The following is a 19,074-nucleotide window of genomic DNA, read 5'->3' as shown; positions in this document are numbered from 1 at the left end:
TAATTTTTCCCTCGGAGCGGAAACGTGAAAAATAAAAACTTTATATGAATTTGATTCAACAATTCGATTCGTGGAATTTACGTGAAATTTTCACGTTTCCTCTTCTAGGGAAAAATTACATGATCGATACTCTGATGCTCAAGTAGTTTTCAAATATTTTTATGCATGCATTACAATAAAGAACTTAAACAGACACGCGCTAAAGTATTAAATATGTAATTAGAAAATGAATAAATATGCAAATAAGGTACCATGTAGTGTGTTTAATATTTGTCCAGTCGACAAACGATTGCGACCAATCGTCTTAAGAGTTGACAATGACGTCAGTATTGGTTTTCAACGTAAGGTGGCACTGACCGGCTGCTGTTGAAACGATGTTTACATCTATTATATAGTTATGACTCTATGGAATTTGGGGGAAGCTTTAGTAGCACGCCATGTTTTTTACTGAGTGGGGTGTGTAGAAGAGGCCGGGGTGAAAATCATCTCTCGAGGCATGCAGGTACGTTAAAAGTTTTAAATTTCTCATTATTCTGATAGGAAATTTATCTGTATCTGAGCACGACGATTCGCGTGTCTTGGCGCGAAACGCACTGGCATTGCGAGTCGCGTTTCGTAACGTCGTCACACCACCACGGGCTTTGCGTTCCAAGCGGAGCTATGACTCAGGCGAAACTATAGCGCAATCGGCAAGGTTATTTGCATTATACTCGTTCAGGGTCTCTTTGCCAACAACCCGTGCGCACAGACACGCGCCCACAAATGCGTGATTCGCCTAAATTTGCGCTCACAGTTTTTGGCGAGATAACACGAGAACCGATGTATATTGCGTTCTGTTGTATGTATCTGCGTATCTATAGATAACACGTCCCTTTGACAGTGATTACAATAGTCCCAGACATGTGTACCGTTGCAATGCGCGGTTCTATTTACATGTACATTGTACATCACATACGACTTTTGTGCTGCTGGACCTTGGTTTCTGTTTTTCCATGTATATTGACACCATTCGTTATTTTGAATTTCGTGCTACGCATAGCACGTGTTTGTAATTGCTGATTTTCTTCGTATTTCTTTAATTAAATGTAAATAGATATTTTAAAAAAACATTAAACGCGAGCTGATTTAAAAGTATACAAATAAGATGAAAAATATTTGCGAATTTTTTTGTAATTATAATTTAATTTTTTTACAACATAGAAAATTATAAAATTATAGAAATAAATTCTTATGAAAAGTACAATCGTACAAATAAGGTTAAAATAAAAAGAACTATATTACTTGGATTTGTAATAACCAAAAATATTAATTGTAAATAATGTATAATTTTTTCAGCAAAATGATATATTCTGCTTTTACTTACAGTGTCAAAATGGGAAGGAAACTATACTTGTTATCCTTCACTAAGACCTGCCAGCCTCAATTCAATGATATATCCACCACCCATGCACAAGAACTAAGTAATTTTTAAACAACGTAACAAACAATTAAGAAATATTAATAACATTTTCGGGCAATTAAGTAACCTAATCTGAGAAATTCAAAGTAAGAATACAGAAGGGACACGATTTGATAAGCCCGAGTGTTAGGTGGTGGATTCCATAAAATTGAAACATTAAAAGACAATAAAATATCATAATATCATATTGTATATAAGTGAGTTTATTATAATTCACGCAAATTAATCTGTTTTTATATGTTTCTATTAAGATATCAAAATAACAATTATAATTTTCCAGGAGAGATGATCACCCTGGAGGTAGTGGAGTTGGTTAGAATTCTTGGGTCTAGGAGGAGATCTATTAAGAGGGAATGAGGAACCCGGCATTGCATTTGGTCGGGATAGCGACGTCCCCTGGAGGGGGTGAAGTCTTTGGCTCGAGGGCCGAGGAGGAGTTGCGCCAGTGGCTTGAGACACGCCTGGACGCATTGGGAATTGACCCAGTTGCGTACACGCGTTATGTGCTCAGCCTGTTGCGCTGCCCCGACTCGGCCCTAAGTCCTCCGGAAGAGGCCATTGAGTTAGATAGAGGCATAGGACGTCGCTTGGGTGCCCGACCTAAAGCAAAGCTGCCAACACATGGCAATGGAGAGCAACGACGAGCTGTTATGCACTGTTTGACAAGTGCTGCTGATGATGTAAGTTTCAAATATAATTTTTATTAAGATAAAGTTTTTCAATTTCTGCTCTCTAAGTTGACAAGGAGTAAACCACTGAACTCATTGTGGTGTACAAAACTTGGAGCAATATAATGGACTTTACTAAAAATATATCAAAAATATTTTATAAAGAAATGCATGTATAAGTGAACGATATATATTTCAAATATCGTAGTTTGCAAGTTGGCGTTTGAAGATCGAAAATTATATTAAATTAAATAGGTGGCTAGTAATTCAAAGATTTCAATTTGATTTCTGTTAATGCTTGGAAGTTTCCTTTTTTACACTCTGAGAAACTTTCTAGATGTTTGAATATAATATAATATAATTGTATATAATAAATGTGCAAGTTAATCTAAAAAAAAATAGAAAAACAGTTTTGAAAATAAAAAAAAATTTCGGAATAGAAAGAATCAAAAAGATAAAAGCATTACTTAGGCACTGCTTAAAGCCATGTACATGTTATGGCCAAAGTGATGAATGAGGCATTATGCATAATGCCCGAGACCAGTCGGACAGAGTGATAAATATTTGTTAATTTATCGCTTTAACCAGATAATATAAATAAAAATAAATATAATATATATATATATATATTTATTTATTTATTTATCACTCTGCCCGACTGGTCTACGGCATTATGCATAATGTCTCATTTATCACTTTGTTCATAACATATAGATTATAAAACATTGCTGTAACGTAGTAGTGTTTCGAACAGACTTGGTTCAACTTTCTGTCCGATTCGATCTCTATTTCTGACCTGAAACAAGTTTTAATAAACTTTTGTAATAAAACTGGCGAGCCAAAAGAAAAGCGAAAAGGGATAACACTCAGGTACCCGCCGTTTGCACTAGCGGGTACAGTACCCGAGTGTTGCTTCGCAAACATTTCTTTATTTAGGAGCCGGCAGTGTTATTTGAGCGGTATCTCTTCCCGCTTTTATTCTGGCTTACCGGTTTTGTTACAAAAGCTTGTTACAACTCACGAGTTCAATCCGAAGTCAGAAATAGTCGGAAGAAAAACCAAGAACAGAACACTGAACAATGATTTGTTCAAAACGCTTGTTACGTTACGGCAAATGCTCTAGTCCGTACGTAGTGTTACAAGGATATGGGCGTTACATAAATTCTACAATAATGCTCAACAAATCGTGTACACTATTTTGATCAGCGGTTTCTCCTGCAATTGATACATTATGTTTTATATATAGATATATAAAACGATTTTTCTACTTATAGAAATATGGAGTAGAGAAGCTGGTTGATGAACTGTGCATGAAACTAAAGGAATTGGAAAGAGGAAGCTTGCATAATGAAAAAGACGAATCTATAAAATCCAATCATGAGCCCAAAACGAATTTAGAAGCACTTACACCTCGTGATAGAGCTCTCAGATACTACGCGGCATTTCCAGCCTTACAATCTAAATCTATTAAACAGTTTTCTTCGCGGAAAGATAAAGATTTTGCCACCAACAATAATAATAAAAACAACAAAATTAATCTGCATAATAACAGAAATAATAGAGCTCGAAATAAAAAGACCAAAATGTCTATTGTAAGCACAATGATATTCTTACTTTTTTTCAGACTTTTCTTTTAGGTTTTTTCACGTTGATGTGATAAATTACATTCTATTTCTTTTTGTTCCTTTTTTTTTAGAATGAATCACAGGGATCGGAAAAAGAAGAAGGTTTTGGATTTGCTAAAGCAATGAAGCGGGAACGGGAAAGAGTATTTGGAAACAACGAGTGGGAACGCCATGAGTTAGCGCGGTTAGAGGCAAAGTTTGAGAAATTAGAGCTACTTTGGAATTCAATACCAGATGCACAGATCACAGCTTCGATATGGCAAGCATCGAAAACGGCTTCTATATGGGAAGCACCATATGGAAATTTAGATTCAACCATATGGGCAGCTCCAACGCTTTCCATTCCTTCTGGACCTCTTTGGCCCGCAGACACTACCAAGACAATCTTTACTTTACCCACCTCAGACAATGGTTGCGCTACTGACACACCCCAAGAATTACTGGATGACGAATCACCGATTATTTCACAGAATATTAATCTAATCAGCATCGAAGATAATGCAGACGAATGTAGCAATAAAGATAAAACAGGTAAAATCTTCAGATCTCGGATACATGCAATATATTAGTTAGTGAGGGGGGGGGGGGGGGAGAAAAGAGAGATTTATAATGATATTTATAAATAAAAAGAATTTTATATTTTGCTTATTAAATAACGAAAAATCTTATACCAATATATCATTGCCGAATGTAATATAAATCAATCGCGTTTGTAATTATAGATGAATCTTCATGGATATCCTGGAAACTTGACAAAAGCTTACTTCCAAGCTGGAGTCCTAGCCCTGAGACAGTTAGCTGCTTCTTTCCGTCATGCTCAACTCCAGTTGGAGTTCACAAGGAGCCCCGTTTGAGTTTGGAGGTTACTAATCTTCCAGAACCAGACGAGGATCTTTTGACTTCTGAGCGTACGCATTTTCGTCCGATAAAAGAGGATAAATGGGCAGATGGGACGACATTTCCCGTGAACAACACGATAGAACGTATTGCGTATCGCAGATCCGAGTCAGGAAATTTGCTGTATCTTCCTGGCAGCGAAACCCCATACATGGAGTACCGGGAGAATCCAGAAGAGTCACGAAAGTCATCCGCGTCTCCGAATTTCACGTTGAAATTCCGAGTGCGACAAGGATGCGATAAAAGCGTCCAAACCGATCCCATACGATCGCCTTCTCCGGAACAGCCGGCGATTCCAGAAATACCGGAGATATCGGAAGAGGATATTATGTGGCAGAATTATATTCTCTACCAGATAGAGCGTATTTACGATGATCACCCTATATGCATCGTACATCCTGATGACTTGGATATAGCTAAAATTACAGAAGAGAAAAAAAACATTGAAGAAAATTCTTTTGCCTTGGATCAACTTGGCTGGGTACAATCGAATGTATCTTTGCACAATGATAAAGAAAGGTAATAAATATAGCTAAGATACATGTATCACGTGTATTGCAGACGTGTTACGCGTGAATAGAAAAAATTGATTTGGTCTCTCTGGATTACAGATATTGATGAAGGAAAATGAACTTTAGATGTATTTTTTTTTCTTTTTAGTATAAATTAGGCAATTTTAATGGTATTTTTTTCTTTTCTGTGTAAGTTAGGCTATCGGTATACGTATCATTTGGAAGCTAGTTTGATGTTAGAATATATATCATCTAATTTGATTTAATAAAAAAAAATAAAAAAAATAAAATAACTGACATTTACAAATTTATAATCCTTGTTAAAAATAGATATTGATGTGCGTGATGTGATATTGATATTAAAAATACCTTACAGGAAAACACGTTTGATTGACGTATCAAAAACGAGATTAAATTTTCTTTATAATTATACTTATATTAAAAAAAATGCTAGAAAACAAAGAATTTGTCGCTAGTCCTAACTGCTATTTGCTATCCGCTGCAGTGACTGTCACAGCTTTATTTGCAATTCTGAAATGTGCTGATAGTGCGCCTGCGTACAAACTTTACGAACACAGTTTAGTTTTGTTATAGTTATAGATAATTATATCTGATTACATTAATCAATTATGCATATATTTCTTATAGAAGGCACAGTAGCAGCTTCGGATGCCAACCGCTGACGACTTTACGTCCGTTGACCTTGTAAACTGGATGTAAGCTGCTAAAATGCTACATGACGGAGATTTTAGCTATACTTTTTTTTTCGCGAGATGAAGCGAATCATAGAAGCATGAATGGGGGTCCTCTTGGCATGTGGAATTTGTTATGCATGTATCCAAGAAGGCACGAGTAAACCCCATCGTCACTCGTAATAAGCAACATGCAATCGAAACAAAAGCGAAACGCGAGGATGTTAACTATCCATTTAGATAATTATTATTAACCCTTTGACGAGTAAAGAGGAAAGGAACAAAATAAGAAAAAAAAAATGAAGTGTTTACCTTACAGACAGCGTTTCAGCGCTGAGAGAACGTTGAAGTTTGTAGCCAACGTGATTTCAGTTGTAGGTTGTTGATTACTTTGTGATTTCGAGGAGACAACTTAGTAGCTGATTTTGTAGGAAATTATAGCCAGCAATTTTTGTTTTTTTTTGCCCGACGTGCAGGCCAAGAATATACTTATTTAATTCTCTTATTGAAAATGGGAAGAAAAGAAGCCAACACGAAAGTTTGAGGAATCCGAGATAAATTCGAGAGGACAGTTGAGTACTTATTTTGAACGCCGCACGAATTGCTAAACGGGTATTGAAGTGCTGTTCTGTTTTCTTGTTGTTTTTCGTAATTATTAATGGATTATCTTAATCGTATTCTTCTAATTATAATTTAACTCTCTAGAAGATTAATTCACTCCCATCCCTCCACTCTCTACCCCCCTCCCCCCTTCCCATCTCCAAATCTTCCTTATATCCAATGCTTTCCCTGTGCTCACCCTAAGAAAATCGAATAACTGAGAACGTACATGTAAAAACCGTATAATTTGAGAGCATGCTTACCTCGCGACAGGTATGCAAAAAAAATACAAAAAATGTTATTAGAATGCAGATGTCTTTGGGACGAATGTTGAAAGGTGTTACTGCGTCGGAAGAATGTGTCACTTGTAAACAGTTCTGTGTTTAAGGAATGACGCAAAGGAAGCAATGTAAAAAAAGAACGAAAAAAAGACGAGCGAATATCTTTGTACGAAATAATGTACGGACAAGGACAAATAAATGCATTGCAAATGAAAATTTTACAAGTTTGCATAGGTTTGAATGTTCCATTTTTTTATACATTTATTTACACACTTCTTTCAGGTCACATTAAAATTACAAACAGGTAGAGTATATGCTAAAAACATGCAAATTGACCTATGAAAATATTACAGTTAAGCAATGTCGCGTTATTTTACTTTGTAATAACTTTGTTACTTGTTCACTTACTATCACATCAAAAATTCATAAATCCAATATTTTATTAATATAGAAAATCGACTCGCGTCTAAAAAAACTTGATCTTATGCGACATTTTTATACTTATTTTTGTTATATTTATTTTCTAGATTCCACAAGAAATCCTGCATATATCAAGACCTAGAATCTCGATCTAAACTGTGACAATTGAAACCCATGCGTAGGAGCTGGATGTAAATTGAATCGTATCGGTTTAATTGCCTTCATTATCTTCGATTTGGGTGACGTGGATTTCTGGAATTCGCTAACTTTCGCACGATGCCGATAATACCAATACTCGAAAGCTAACGTGAAACAAGCGAAGACGATGCCTACAAAGATTACAAGAAACACGCCGCCGATATTGTGAATACTGATACCGTCACTCTGATTATTATCCGAATCGCATTGTTTTTTCTCGGGATTATGTTTCCACCATTTGTCCTTTAATTTCTCCAATCTTCTTTTATTTAACAGTATGAGAATCCTGCAAAAAAATTAACTTGAAGAGATTGCTCTTTGAAAGAAGATGAATGTTTTTATACGTACGCATTATTAAATTGATCCTTGAGCGGCGATCCTTGCTGGACAGCGATAGCGTACGGTTTCCTCGAAAACTCTTCTCCGATTTGAGTCAGATCGCAATTCGTCATAGTGTAATACTTGATGGTCGAGGCATCGCCGATGAAAGCAAACTCGTTATTCGAGTACTGACCCTCGCGTCGAATTCGCTTTAGCGCGTCCTCCATAGTATTCGGAAAGCCAGCCTCTTTCATCGCTTGGAACATTTTCGTATACTTGTCGCTAACAGGATAATCCCAGACGGCGAGTTTCGCCCTTTCCACGTCGGACAAACTATCGTTCAGGCTCATGTCTTTCCAAATTCTGCAACAATTTAAAACATATTTAGAAAAAACTAGACGTAAGTCTACGGAGGAACAATCGCTTACTCGTAGAACCGTGTCTCGATGTCCGCCATCCTCTGGAAGTAAGTGTACGCCGGCGAATCGTATACAGGCGCGTACTGTATCTTGTACTGCTTGCTAAGATCCTCTAATGTCTCGATAGGTATCTCCAGCCTGGACACCGTAAGGAAAGCCGCCAGGTTGGCCGTGTAAGACGCGATGATGATGAAGCCGAAGAGCCACCATGTAGCCGCCACTAGTCTCCCCGACAGATTCTTCGGCGCCTCGCCGCCGCCCTGCGGGGTCAGAGAAGTCATGCAGAACCAGAAGCACTCACGTAAGTTGAACTCCCGTTTTTCGTCATCGTCCTTGTACTTCTCGCGGTTGTTCTGGTAGCTGTACGGCGACCAGCGATCGAACAGCCACATGAGAAAGCTGGTGAAGAAGTAAGCCGCCAGTATGCAGAGCCAGACCTCGCTTTCGAGCACCGTGAGAAACTTGAAGAGCGACGTCGTCATCTTGGTCTTTTGCATCATGATCGTCAGGCCGACCAGGTCGTAATACGGCACGGTGAAGTCCACGACCTTTTCCCGTTCCGCCATTACCCAGAACGAGCTTAGGGCGATGTCGGCGCGCTTGTCGATCAGTTCCCTTATCAGGCCGTTCCAGCTGCCGTTCTCATTCAGCGAGCCGTATTGCCCGTCCTCCACCTCGCGTATCTCGTACTCGAACGGCACGGTTTCGCGGATCGCGTTCAGCAGGTCGATGCAGAAGCCGTACCACTGACCGGTCGCGTTGTTGTACATCATAAAGGGCGAATGCTGTACGGTGACCACCCGGTAGCTCGTCACTGCGCTATTGTTCATGACGACCTCGTTGGTGACCTACGCAAAATACAAATTTCTGATCTCTTTCGGAGAGTGGATAATCGAGGATAACGCAGGGTGAGAAACGCGGTATATCGAGTCGAAACCCGTTGTGGTGCGAAACGAGACTGAATATGTAAATGAGCGATGAGCGAGTCTGATGTGCTCTTGTGACGCTTTCGTGACACTTTTGCGACATGAAATAACACGCGAGTAAATAAAAGTACAATCATCCACTCTACCTCTCTTTCTCTCGCTTTCGCTACCTTGAACTTTTTTTTCCAGAACAGATAAGCGAGCGTCATTAGAGAGAGCGATGGCGAGATAGATACGCAGTAGAGATATTAATAAAAGAACAGCTTACATCGAAGTAATGTTTTTTTTTCGACACACAAAAACGTCCTTTTTAATGAGTGTTCCGTATTACCACATTTTGCATCTATGTATTAATGCGTGCTCTTTGAGAAGAACATTAAACATGCGCAGTATGCAAATTTGGCTTCTAAATAATTTTAGGGTTTTGCGAATTTTGATTATTTATAAGTCTTCCTATGTATCATGCCACACCAATTATGCAATATGAATATTTCTCGCAAACGAACAGTTATTTAAAAGTTATTTAAAACAGAGAAGCTTATAAAAGGACAAATAAATGCCGACAGCATTTTAATGCAACTCGGCGCGGCAATCAATTTGTTTTTCTCTGAATTATTTCCGAACGTATTCACGAGAAAGGGTAGTACAATATAAATTAAAAAGAAAAAAATGAGCGATCGATCGCATAAATGCTGCTCGGTCAGCTGCGACGGTCAAGCGTGATCAATAATCCTTGGATGTGGCACTCGAGAATTGGAGGAAAAATCGAAAAGGCCGCAATATTGAAAGCACCCTCGTATTTCAAGCGGCGGAAGAAAATTGCACGTTGTGATGTATTTACGCAATTAACCGCACCGCGTTCGAGACAATTAATTTCAACAATTAATTTCAACAAATTGATTACGAGATATTAAAATACGATTAGTACATTATGCTCCAAAATTTTCACGCTACATTTCTCGTATTCGAGAACTCGCCTGTAAAGACATATCGATGCCCGCCTGCCACTCTCCGCTCTCGATTCTCGATGCAAGCTTCTCTCGCTCGATTTTCACGAGATACATGATCATCTTGAAGTCCGCGTGATGCTCTCCGTTTGCGTTGCCCCAAGCGATGCCGGCATACGTCGGCGTCATGTTCTTCGAGGTCTCCGTCAGTTTTGCCAAGAAATCCAAGCCCCTGGATGGCGTGTTTGTCCCATTGAAGATGTTGCAGTCGATGTGACTTGGTTCCAAGGGCCAATCACCGTCGTCGAGGGCCGATTTCATCGCATTCACGCCCAACAGAGTCAGATCATAGTAAAAGGCGGATGTGATAAAAGGTTTCGGCAACGTCGCCTTCAGATCGGGTTCTGCTTGACTCTGATTCCCCGTCGCCGGCGGTTGCGGCTTCAGAAACAGCACGCTGATGTTCTCGCACGCGCAGCTCGGCCATAATTCTTCGTTCAAGGTAACGACAAACCAGCCATATTTCCGCCCGGTGAAGCTCAACGATTGTCCGGCGTCGAGCAACGTGTTGATAGTACTTTCCTCGCCCAAAAGGAAATAATTCACCACATCCAAATCCCGCAATTTTGTCAATTGCTCTTTCACGTCGTCGACCGAGCCCAGCAGCGGATTGATAACATGCCTGGTCGGCACGTTCAACAACAAGCTCTTGTACTTGTGATTCATAATGAAGTTCTGGTCGAAGAGAATGCCGGCATTAGTGATGTTCATCTGGATTGCCAGCTGCCGGATCACCTCGGGTGCGAGATCACCCGGAATCATTACCTGAAGCGAAATCGCAAACAGTGCAGAATTACGAGAGATGTCTAAAAGATTTCTAAAAGCTTTTCGAAAGACTGAAACTTTACAAATTAAACATAAGAACTTTGCACTTTACTCATTTCAAACTGATTATCGGATTTTTTTTAAGTTCTGAAATGTGAAGATTTATAAAGGTGTCCCTTCCCCCTCTTTATTTTGTACGTATCTTTAAATTATACAAAGCGAGATACATAAAATTATGCTAGCGGAGCGATAAGATACGCTTTAGAATATACGAGGGCGAACCAAAAGTTGTTATAAAGAAATAATTTATAAAAATTCGAACAGCTCATTTCTCTAATAATTATGTTATTTAAAATATTCCTTTTAGCGGTCTGGCAGCTTTTCCGTGGAAAAAAATTTTTAGTTGAAAAATTACCCGGTTGCGAGCTTAAGCTCGTCATCGTTACAAAAGCGCTTTACCACAAGATCTGACGCTATCAGATTACACTTATTAAAAAAGAGATCTAAGAGGATCTGCGTGGAGGATGTGATAAAACGCTTTTCTAACGATTATGGACTTTAAGCTGCGATGTGACTCAGTGTAATCTCCTAAAAAAAATTTTTTTAAGAATAAAAAAATGCCAGATTGCCGGAAAAAGTATGCTGAAAAAACATTGTGTAGAAAATTAATTACTTTTTAAATTTTTATAACAATGCATATTTTTATAATAATTTCGCGGAAACTGATTTATTTCCATATAACCTATAAAAAATATCTGATCTGAACTTCGCCAGTGTATTTATATATCCCGCTTTAATTTATAAATACATATTGGCACTTGTAGATAATTTAAATTTTTGACATGTGTAAGTTGGTACCTGTATCAAATAGTTTGCTTGATCGGTGTTCAGGTCTCTCCAGTACCGGATATCGTCCTTCTGGCCGTATTGAGCGGACAAAGTTGGTATTCCCATGGCTGCAGTGAACGAGCTGGAAGCTTCCGCGCCTAAATTAGTCATCGTCACGTCCAGGACGAGATCCGGGACGGCGACGCCGCCTCTGCTGACGGCCGCGTTCCAGGAGTTACATATCATCTCAAGGCTTTCACTGGAATCGGACTCGTTGATCTGCACGGACCACACATTGCCCAGATGACCCGGATATCTTTCTCTCAGAGCTTTCAAGGCGCTGGTCACGCTCACGTTAGCCGCCTCGTTCTTCAGCCCATTAATTATAACTAATTAAAGGAGAAAGCATCGCGTCCGGACGTGGCATGTAAAAAAAACGAAGGTAAGTGTCAAAATCAGATAATTAATCTTACGACGTAACATCTTACGGAGGACGTAATGTCTCTACTTCTTTAAATGGTTCGTTAATGAGAAACTGCAACTATGCTATGAAAATATGAAACAGAAATAGTTATCAAAGTGCTTGATCAGTAGGAAAGCTTAATGGAACGGCCTAAAAAAGTTGTCCTTGCTTTCGCACTTTTTCCGCTCATGCTTAACCTCACTTCGGACGATCTATAATTCGTGATTCAGTATTCAAGATAGGGTTCTATTTATAATTCTATGTGCCGTGTAATGGAGAAAATATTTTAAAAATTAACATACACACTATGTGTTATATATGTTTTCTTTATATGTTTGTATATAAATGTATTGTGTTTTAATGTCTCAAATATTTTTTGTGTAGCGCGGCGTATAAAATTATAAATAGAATTCTATTTCGAATTCTGTCGCAAATTGTAGACTGTCCGAAGTGGGTTCCAGAGATGGGAAAAACATTTTCTTTCTGCTAACGTAGTAGACAATGATATTTTACGGTACATCAACCGTAAAATATGTTGCACTACAAAAGATTTTTACTTTAAACTTCCACAAAGGAAACCTACAAAGATTCACCGGTCGCGATTGTATCGGCTTCTGTTTGTCGCCTCTGGCTGACGTATCCTGTAATCCGTGGACCGACAAAATTGTCGACAGAACGCACAGCATACAAATTTTAGCGATACAAGGATATAATGGCATGATCGCATACGGGCGCGCGAGCATTTTCCAATCTGTAATTGAAAGCTTCGCTTAGTCACCGAAAGCGATGGCCGGATGTCGAAGAAAATTGCGAAAGTAATCAATTCAAAAAATGTTCACAGGAAAATACTTGTAGATAGAAACATACAGATAGAAACTTCGAGGGTCGCGCAATATCACTTATCAGCGTCCTTTCGTTCGTTGTACGCGAAGAATATCGAAGGTGTCATCGGAATCGGCGCTTGTTTAGCGCGAAAGTTCGCCGCTTTAGGAAAACTCGCCGCGATTAAGTAAGTGCAACTGCGTTTATACTGGGAGCTTAATAGCGTTAGTCCGATAGTCCCGAAGCGGGCGTTGTGTGCAGAAGTAGGACACCGAGCTGGAAGCGCGGCCTTCGCGGTCCAGTTACGGCTCGAAGGGTGGGAACGTGTAGTGGTTGTCGTCGTTATAGCATCGTCGGGACGTTTCCCCCGAGGCAATTTTCTTTTTTTCCCTTTTTTCCCCTCCTTTTTTTTTTCTTTTCGGATCCACCGTACAAGCTCCGAAAATCTAAAACACGGATATTGCGCGTAGAAACCGGTCAGCTGTCTACTGACAGAGCGATTTGCAGACGGCTCCGTGGTATCCTACGCGGTTTATTTGTGTTTGTCCATCGGTTGCCGCGGGGATGACCCTAATCAATCGTCCCAACACGTGCGTCCGGCACGCCTGTCATCTCTTCCTTTAACGAAAATTTGACGGACGCACCTGGCATTCGCGAAACGCTCAAGGACACGTGAGCGATGTAATTGCAAGACAATGCCATATTGCAATTCTTATCGATAGCTCATCGCATTATCGTCACAATGCATGGGGAATATTTTTAAATCTATGTTAACAAGTAAAGGATAAAATGTTGTATGATAGCGTAAGAAAATAAGAACGAATTACCGTGCAAATGACGAGAGAGAAATTATTACGCAATTATTACACGATAATGAAATTGAGTAAATTATAATTAGCAAAGTTTGCGCTATGTTAATAATGTTTTCAATCATGATGCTTATTTACGTAACGTGACACCGGTACGATTAATAAATTGCGCTCGAGAAATTAAATTTGCTCGGACTCAAACTAGTCGTCGAAAACGACGTGAATGACTTGCAAACGCGGAAAGTGTGTTCACTTGTGCGCGAAAAGAGAGGTACAAATGATCGAGGATTTGCATTTACGCACTAGTTGTCGGATGCAATCGATCACTTCCATTTCATTTGTTCGGTAGTTGTCTGAAATCGATTTAGCCTTCGCGAACGCCATTCAGCCAACTAAGTGCATTTCGGCATTAACGAAAGTGTTTGTATATACATTTGTATATAATTTAATATGTATATACATATATATACATATATATACATATATATTTAATCGTATATATTTCTTCAGAGATCGCGATAACATTATACATAGAAAACAAGACGCTTTTTATAAATTTAAAATAAATTTACATAGCAACAAAAGAAAATAAACGCGAAAAACAACTTGATAAACTATATAATACAAATTGAATAAATTGCGATTGTTATTTCAATATATGTTTTAGTAATGGTAGAACATGTAGGTATATTTGTATTAAAAAATCGAATGCAGGATAACAGTTTTTATTTGTTTAGGATTGAGTCGTGACGCGACGAATGTTATATGATATTATAGTCCATTTTTGCTAACATAACTGCCATCGAGATGAATCTCTCTCGTGATGGTGATTTATAATCCGTTAGAGTGCGTTCCGCTCAAATATTCAGTTTATGTGCACCATAAACTGGAATTATCTTGTCATGAGGATGAGTGACTATAACATATTGTTTTTTTTTTTCGTTTTTACAACATTTATTTTACATACAGCGTAAAATAATCGTTTGATATATGACAAAATATTATTGGTACACACTATGCAATAGTTTCTACAACAAATGCAATATTTTTTATATAACTCTTTAATCGACGGATATAATTATAAAAATTACTTTTGAGCCGTCGAAAGTAACTTGCTTTTATTTTTCAAGAAAGTCACGCGAACTCACATCAATCGAAGCAAACGTTTCTTATATGCAAATCGGTCAGTTGCAAAAATAGTCGAAAACTACATTCCGTGGTCCAGTAATTCATAATTGTGCGATAGGAGCTAAACTCCGTCCTTGACATACAAGCAAACTGCAAGTGGTTAACGAGCAAACGGGATTAAAAATCTCGAAACGTATAATTTAAGCACAATCAACTTGGAGCCTTGTAATAATATCTAATTTCATCTAACTACATCTGCCGCGTTCAAAACATCAGATACGCTCAGATATCGCGTGCGACGGTGTTACCGAATGGTATGTTATTATAGTGCGATTATTATTATTTTTGTTATTAAAATCGGAGATCTTATCTTAGATAAGAAGCAAATAATACGATCGATATTACATTGTACGTATCTATTTATGGCCGAAAATTGATTTTTACCAGCTCGTTGCAACACTAAAATTTATATAGACACGAAACAAAACATTTTATAAAATATGTTGAATCGAAAGTAATTTCTCTCGCGTTTCTACGTGCAAGATTTTCGATTTTGATATATATTTTGTCGTATATTTTCAAAACTTATTTTCTAAGGCACTCTCACCGTTCTTGCTTTTACAAACTAGTCGATTTTTCTCGTTGCGCTCATGTTGAACGTCATATATCAATGGTATTGTTAGGTACACAATACAATACTCGCGGGAAATATTTCAATAAAAATAAGTAGAAATCACTGCGACATCATAAAGCGTGAAAGTTAATTTCCTCAGTTCATTTTTGGAATGAGTTCTACGTATAAAATGTAACACACACAGTAAAGTATTAATACGCATGTATCTCTGCTAATATTTATATATTATATATATAATTAATATCAAACATTAATTGTTTATCAGTTGTTTCGATGCTCTCGATTTTACTCTCAATTTTGCAATTGTAGATAACATTGCAATTATATTAATAATATATAAAATTATATTATTAACTTCTGTTACATATCTTGCCGAATTTTTGACCAGCGCAATTTGTTAGTATTTATCTAATCGGTGTAGCCTCATCTATATGTATAAAGAAGTTCTCGAGTGCTATTTATTTTTTCTACACTGTTCACGGTTTCTTGTATGTCAGCGAGGAAGCTCGTTTTCCTTCCCACTGCGTTATAAATCTTCGTATACTTCTTCTCGACCAGGTACTCCCATACGCTTAAATTGTTCTTTTCATAATCTGACACGTTCTCATTTCCACTCATTTGTCCCCACAAACTGCAAACGTTCTCATAATTACGGATTTGATTTAAAGTTGTCTCTGTTGAGAGATTGGCTCTTTTTTTTCAATTTTTATAATATATTACTTTGTACAATACGTAGTACGTTGAAAAATTATCGTTATTTAAACGAGGGATAAAGAGCACCTGAAAGCCATTTATTAGGATTTTATTTAGAGGTTGATTACGTTGTTAGCTCTATTATAAACTGCAAAACAAAGTTTTAATCATTCTCATGCGTGAAAGATGCAAGCACGTTGGTGAATTATAATCACCTTTAACGACGAAAGAGCTAATACGGATTATATTAAAGCTTATGTTGAATTCCAAATGTCAGTACGTCCGCGCGAGATTATAATTAAAGTGATTTTCGGTCATAAGATAGTTAATTGAATTCGTCTACATTAACATTTAAACAATTCATCTGCCTTTTATAGGAATCGAAATATAATACAGATTTATATATCGAATAATAATTTGTTAGAGCGAAACGCGACATACATACATACATTTATCCCATTTCAGGGCAATTTAATTCGCGTATCGCGTGATTTGATTAGCCGTATTCAAATTTTGTATTATTTCGATAAATTGATCATTATTACATACATTCTAATTTTATCGAAGTAATTTTAATTACTACAATATGAAATACGAGATAATTACTACAGCATGAAATACGGGAACCAGTAATTTATCCTTTCATATGAACGAAATGTTTCGTCGTCAACATACATTGTAATATATGTATTTGCGACGCTTTTGTGTAATGCGAATATATCAAAAGAGACCATGATAATAGCGCAACGGATATTGCAGGTTCACAATCACCATTGTCATTGTTATCAGGGTTCTTCTAATAATTCTTTGTCGAAGCATTTTCTCTGTTCTTTCTTTTGAAAATATCGACTCGAGTTCGTTTGTAAACTTTAGCTAACTGACAGACATATCCTCTCTATCTTACTCTTATATTGATTTCTTTTAAAAGTTATAAAAGTTTCTCAATTTCAAAATAACATAACAATTTTTGTCATTAAGGATTATTAAGATCTACATTCTTATTAATTAATGTCTCTTATTTCTAATTTATACCTATATTTATTTATTTTTATCATTTTTGTATGTATATAAATTCCGATAAATTTAATTAATTTATATATATATTTCTTAATAATTAAATATATATAAATTTATTAGATTTATCGGAATTTATATATATACAAAAATGATTTTAAAATATATATATATATATATATATATATATACACTTAGTAATCAAAATATTAACAATATTGACAGATTGACAGCAGAGTTGATAAAACTTGATCAAATAAATGAACTGATGTGATAGATGACCTGTGAATAATGCAAATTTAATCAAATTTGCTGTTAATCTGCTAACATTGTTAACATTTTGTTCTATATGTAAGAATTTGTAGAACATTCCGGATTATTTACGAATTTAAGTGTTTATTATATGCATAAGGAAAAAAGGAATGATCTCACTTACTTGACCAGAATTTACTCGTTAACTTTCAAAGTATTTGTGAACCAGGGAGTTAACGATAATGACGTATACCCGAGCTAGCACTGTCTCCCGAGATCGTTTATCGCCTCGATACGCCGTTCCAATTGCTACCGTGCCAAATGCACGGCGAAATTTGCGTTAATACGCCGCAACGATGACAAATGCTAATAGCAGCGCTGCCAATTTATCAGATAGATTTTCGGGCATTGCACAGCCGCGATCAATGTCAGGCAAAACCAGAAGCACTCTCTCAAGCTCGCGAAACCGATACGTTTCTGTAGCTGAAGGGCGAGTAGCGTTGAAGCTACAAAATCGACGTGGTGAGAAACGCAACGGCGAAATTCAGCTAGATTGAGGTTAATGAAGAAAATCAGAAGTACGGTTGCGTTTTCGTATCATGATCGTGACGCCGTAGAACGCTTGTAGAACGATACAAAAAAAAGTGTAGTCTATTACACATGACGAGGAAACAGAAACGCATAAAAACGCGTAACTTTTGTTTTAAATATAAGTACCAAAGCATGGTCGAGAGCACCTTGGATGAAGTTGAATGCATTGTTATTAATATTGGGATGTTATACCAATTTACGAAATAGCTTTTGATAAAGCGTGACTTCAAGACTTACAAAAAAAGTCACATGCAAAATTGATTAGATCCTAATCATTGATTATAATTATAATTTGCATTGATTATAATTATAATTTGCATTACAATTATATGAATAAATTTTGCAGAAATTTACGGCAATTGCTTCATAGCTATTTTATATATTGAAATTATATTTGTCAAAGGGTTTGAGAATCTTTTTTATTCTATAAAATCATCAGAAATACGCTTTAATTGAAGCTGACGTTATATATATATATATATTAGATTGATGTAACATACCTGTCGCTTGTGAGGACGTTATCCATAACGGTCCCACGGCGATATCTACTATATCCATCAAGTCTTCTATCATACTGGTCCATTTACCCGATTTGATCACATAGCCAAACTCTTTGTCACTGGATTCTCTTATATCATAGTCGAAACCCAGGATTTCCGCCATCGTTTGTAAGATCGATGCAATGACCGTAGAAGATATTACGTTGCTGCTGTTGTACATGATGAATGGCGCATAGACGGTTGTCACTGCGCGATATCACGGTCTCGTGGTAATATTCATCTCGCGGGCTTTCAAGCCGCTAATTGCGTTGGAAACACTAGCGTGAGATCTCGGTAACTGTGAAACTGAGTTTATAAGGTCAAATCAGATAATTGCATTCTGAGTAATCCCTGTTTATGAAGCTCCGCTAATTAATCAGTGATACATATCAATTTGTAAACGGGCGATGCTGGATTGAACGTTAAGTGTGAATTTGAGAAGTTTTTCTTCGAGCTAAAAATCTGACTTTGGAAAAAGTCAGATTCTGATTTGTCGATACGCTGAGTTTCG

The 19,074-nt window shown here is 37.3% G+C and overlaps 2 protein-coding genes across 6 annotated transcripts; one reads left to right on the top strand and one right to left on the bottom strand.

Annotated features, from left to right (window-relative positions):
• Positions 1 to 371: 371 nt before the first annotated feature.
• On the top strand, positions 372 to 6,950 carry LOC105675184 (uncharacterized). 4 transcript variants are annotated; one of them, XM_012372152.2, is made up of 7 exons: positions 372 to 502; positions 1,366 to 1,460; positions 1,740 to 2,139; positions 3,402 to 3,719; positions 3,824 to 4,283; positions 4,475 to 5,168; positions 5,810 to 6,950. In XM_012372152.2, the coding sequence occupies exons 3-7, from the start codon at positions 1,813 to 1,815 to the stop codon at positions 5,868 to 5,870; spliced, it is 1,860 nt and encodes a 619-aa protein (XP_012227575.1). In that variant the 5' UTR covers positions 372 to 502; positions 1,366 to 1,460; positions 1,740 to 1,812; the 3' UTR covers positions 5,871 to 6,950. The 4 variants fall into 4 exon arrangements, with proteins under 4 accessions (XP_012227575.1, XP_012227574.1, XP_012227577.1 ...); XM_012372151.2 differs by having other exon boundaries at positions 1,366 to 1,656; XM_012372154.2 differs by lacking the exon at positions 3,402 to 3,719 and having other exon boundaries at positions 1,366 to 1,656.
• On the bottom strand, positions 6,244 to 18,829 carry Ir25a (ionotropic receptor 25a). 2 transcript variants are annotated; one of them, XM_012372150.2, is made up of 7 exons: positions 12,949 to 13,128; positions 12,665 to 12,832; positions 11,649 to 12,007; positions 9,996 to 10,790; positions 8,102 to 8,940; positions 7,701 to 8,036; positions 6,244 to 7,638 (listed from the first exon to the last, which is right to left on the bottom strand). In XM_012372150.2, the coding sequence occupies exons 2-7, from the start codon at positions 12,822 to 12,824 to the stop codon at positions 7,293 to 7,295; spliced, it is 2,835 nt and encodes a 944-aa protein (XP_012227573.1). In that variant the 5' UTR covers positions 12,825 to 12,832; positions 12,949 to 13,128; the 3' UTR covers positions 6,244 to 7,292. The 2 variants fall into 2 exon arrangements, with proteins under 2 accessions (XP_012227573.1, XP_067211794.1); XM_067355693.1 differs by lacking the exons at positions 12,665 to 12,832; positions 12,949 to 13,128 and adding an exon at positions 18,525 to 18,829.
• Between the last annotated feature and the right edge of the window lie 245 nt (positions 18,830 to 19,074).

Source organism: Linepithema humile, chromosome 5, assembly GCF_040581485.1.
Source record: "Linepithema humile isolate Giens D197 chromosome 5, Lhum_UNIL_v1.0, whole genome shotgun sequence".
Classification (NCBI taxonomy): domain Eukaryota; kingdom Metazoa; phylum Arthropoda; class Insecta; order Hymenoptera; family Formicidae; genus Linepithema; species Linepithema humile.
The sequence above is the reverse complement of the archived record's forward strand: the minus strand, read 5'-3'. Positions and strand labels throughout refer to the sequence as shown.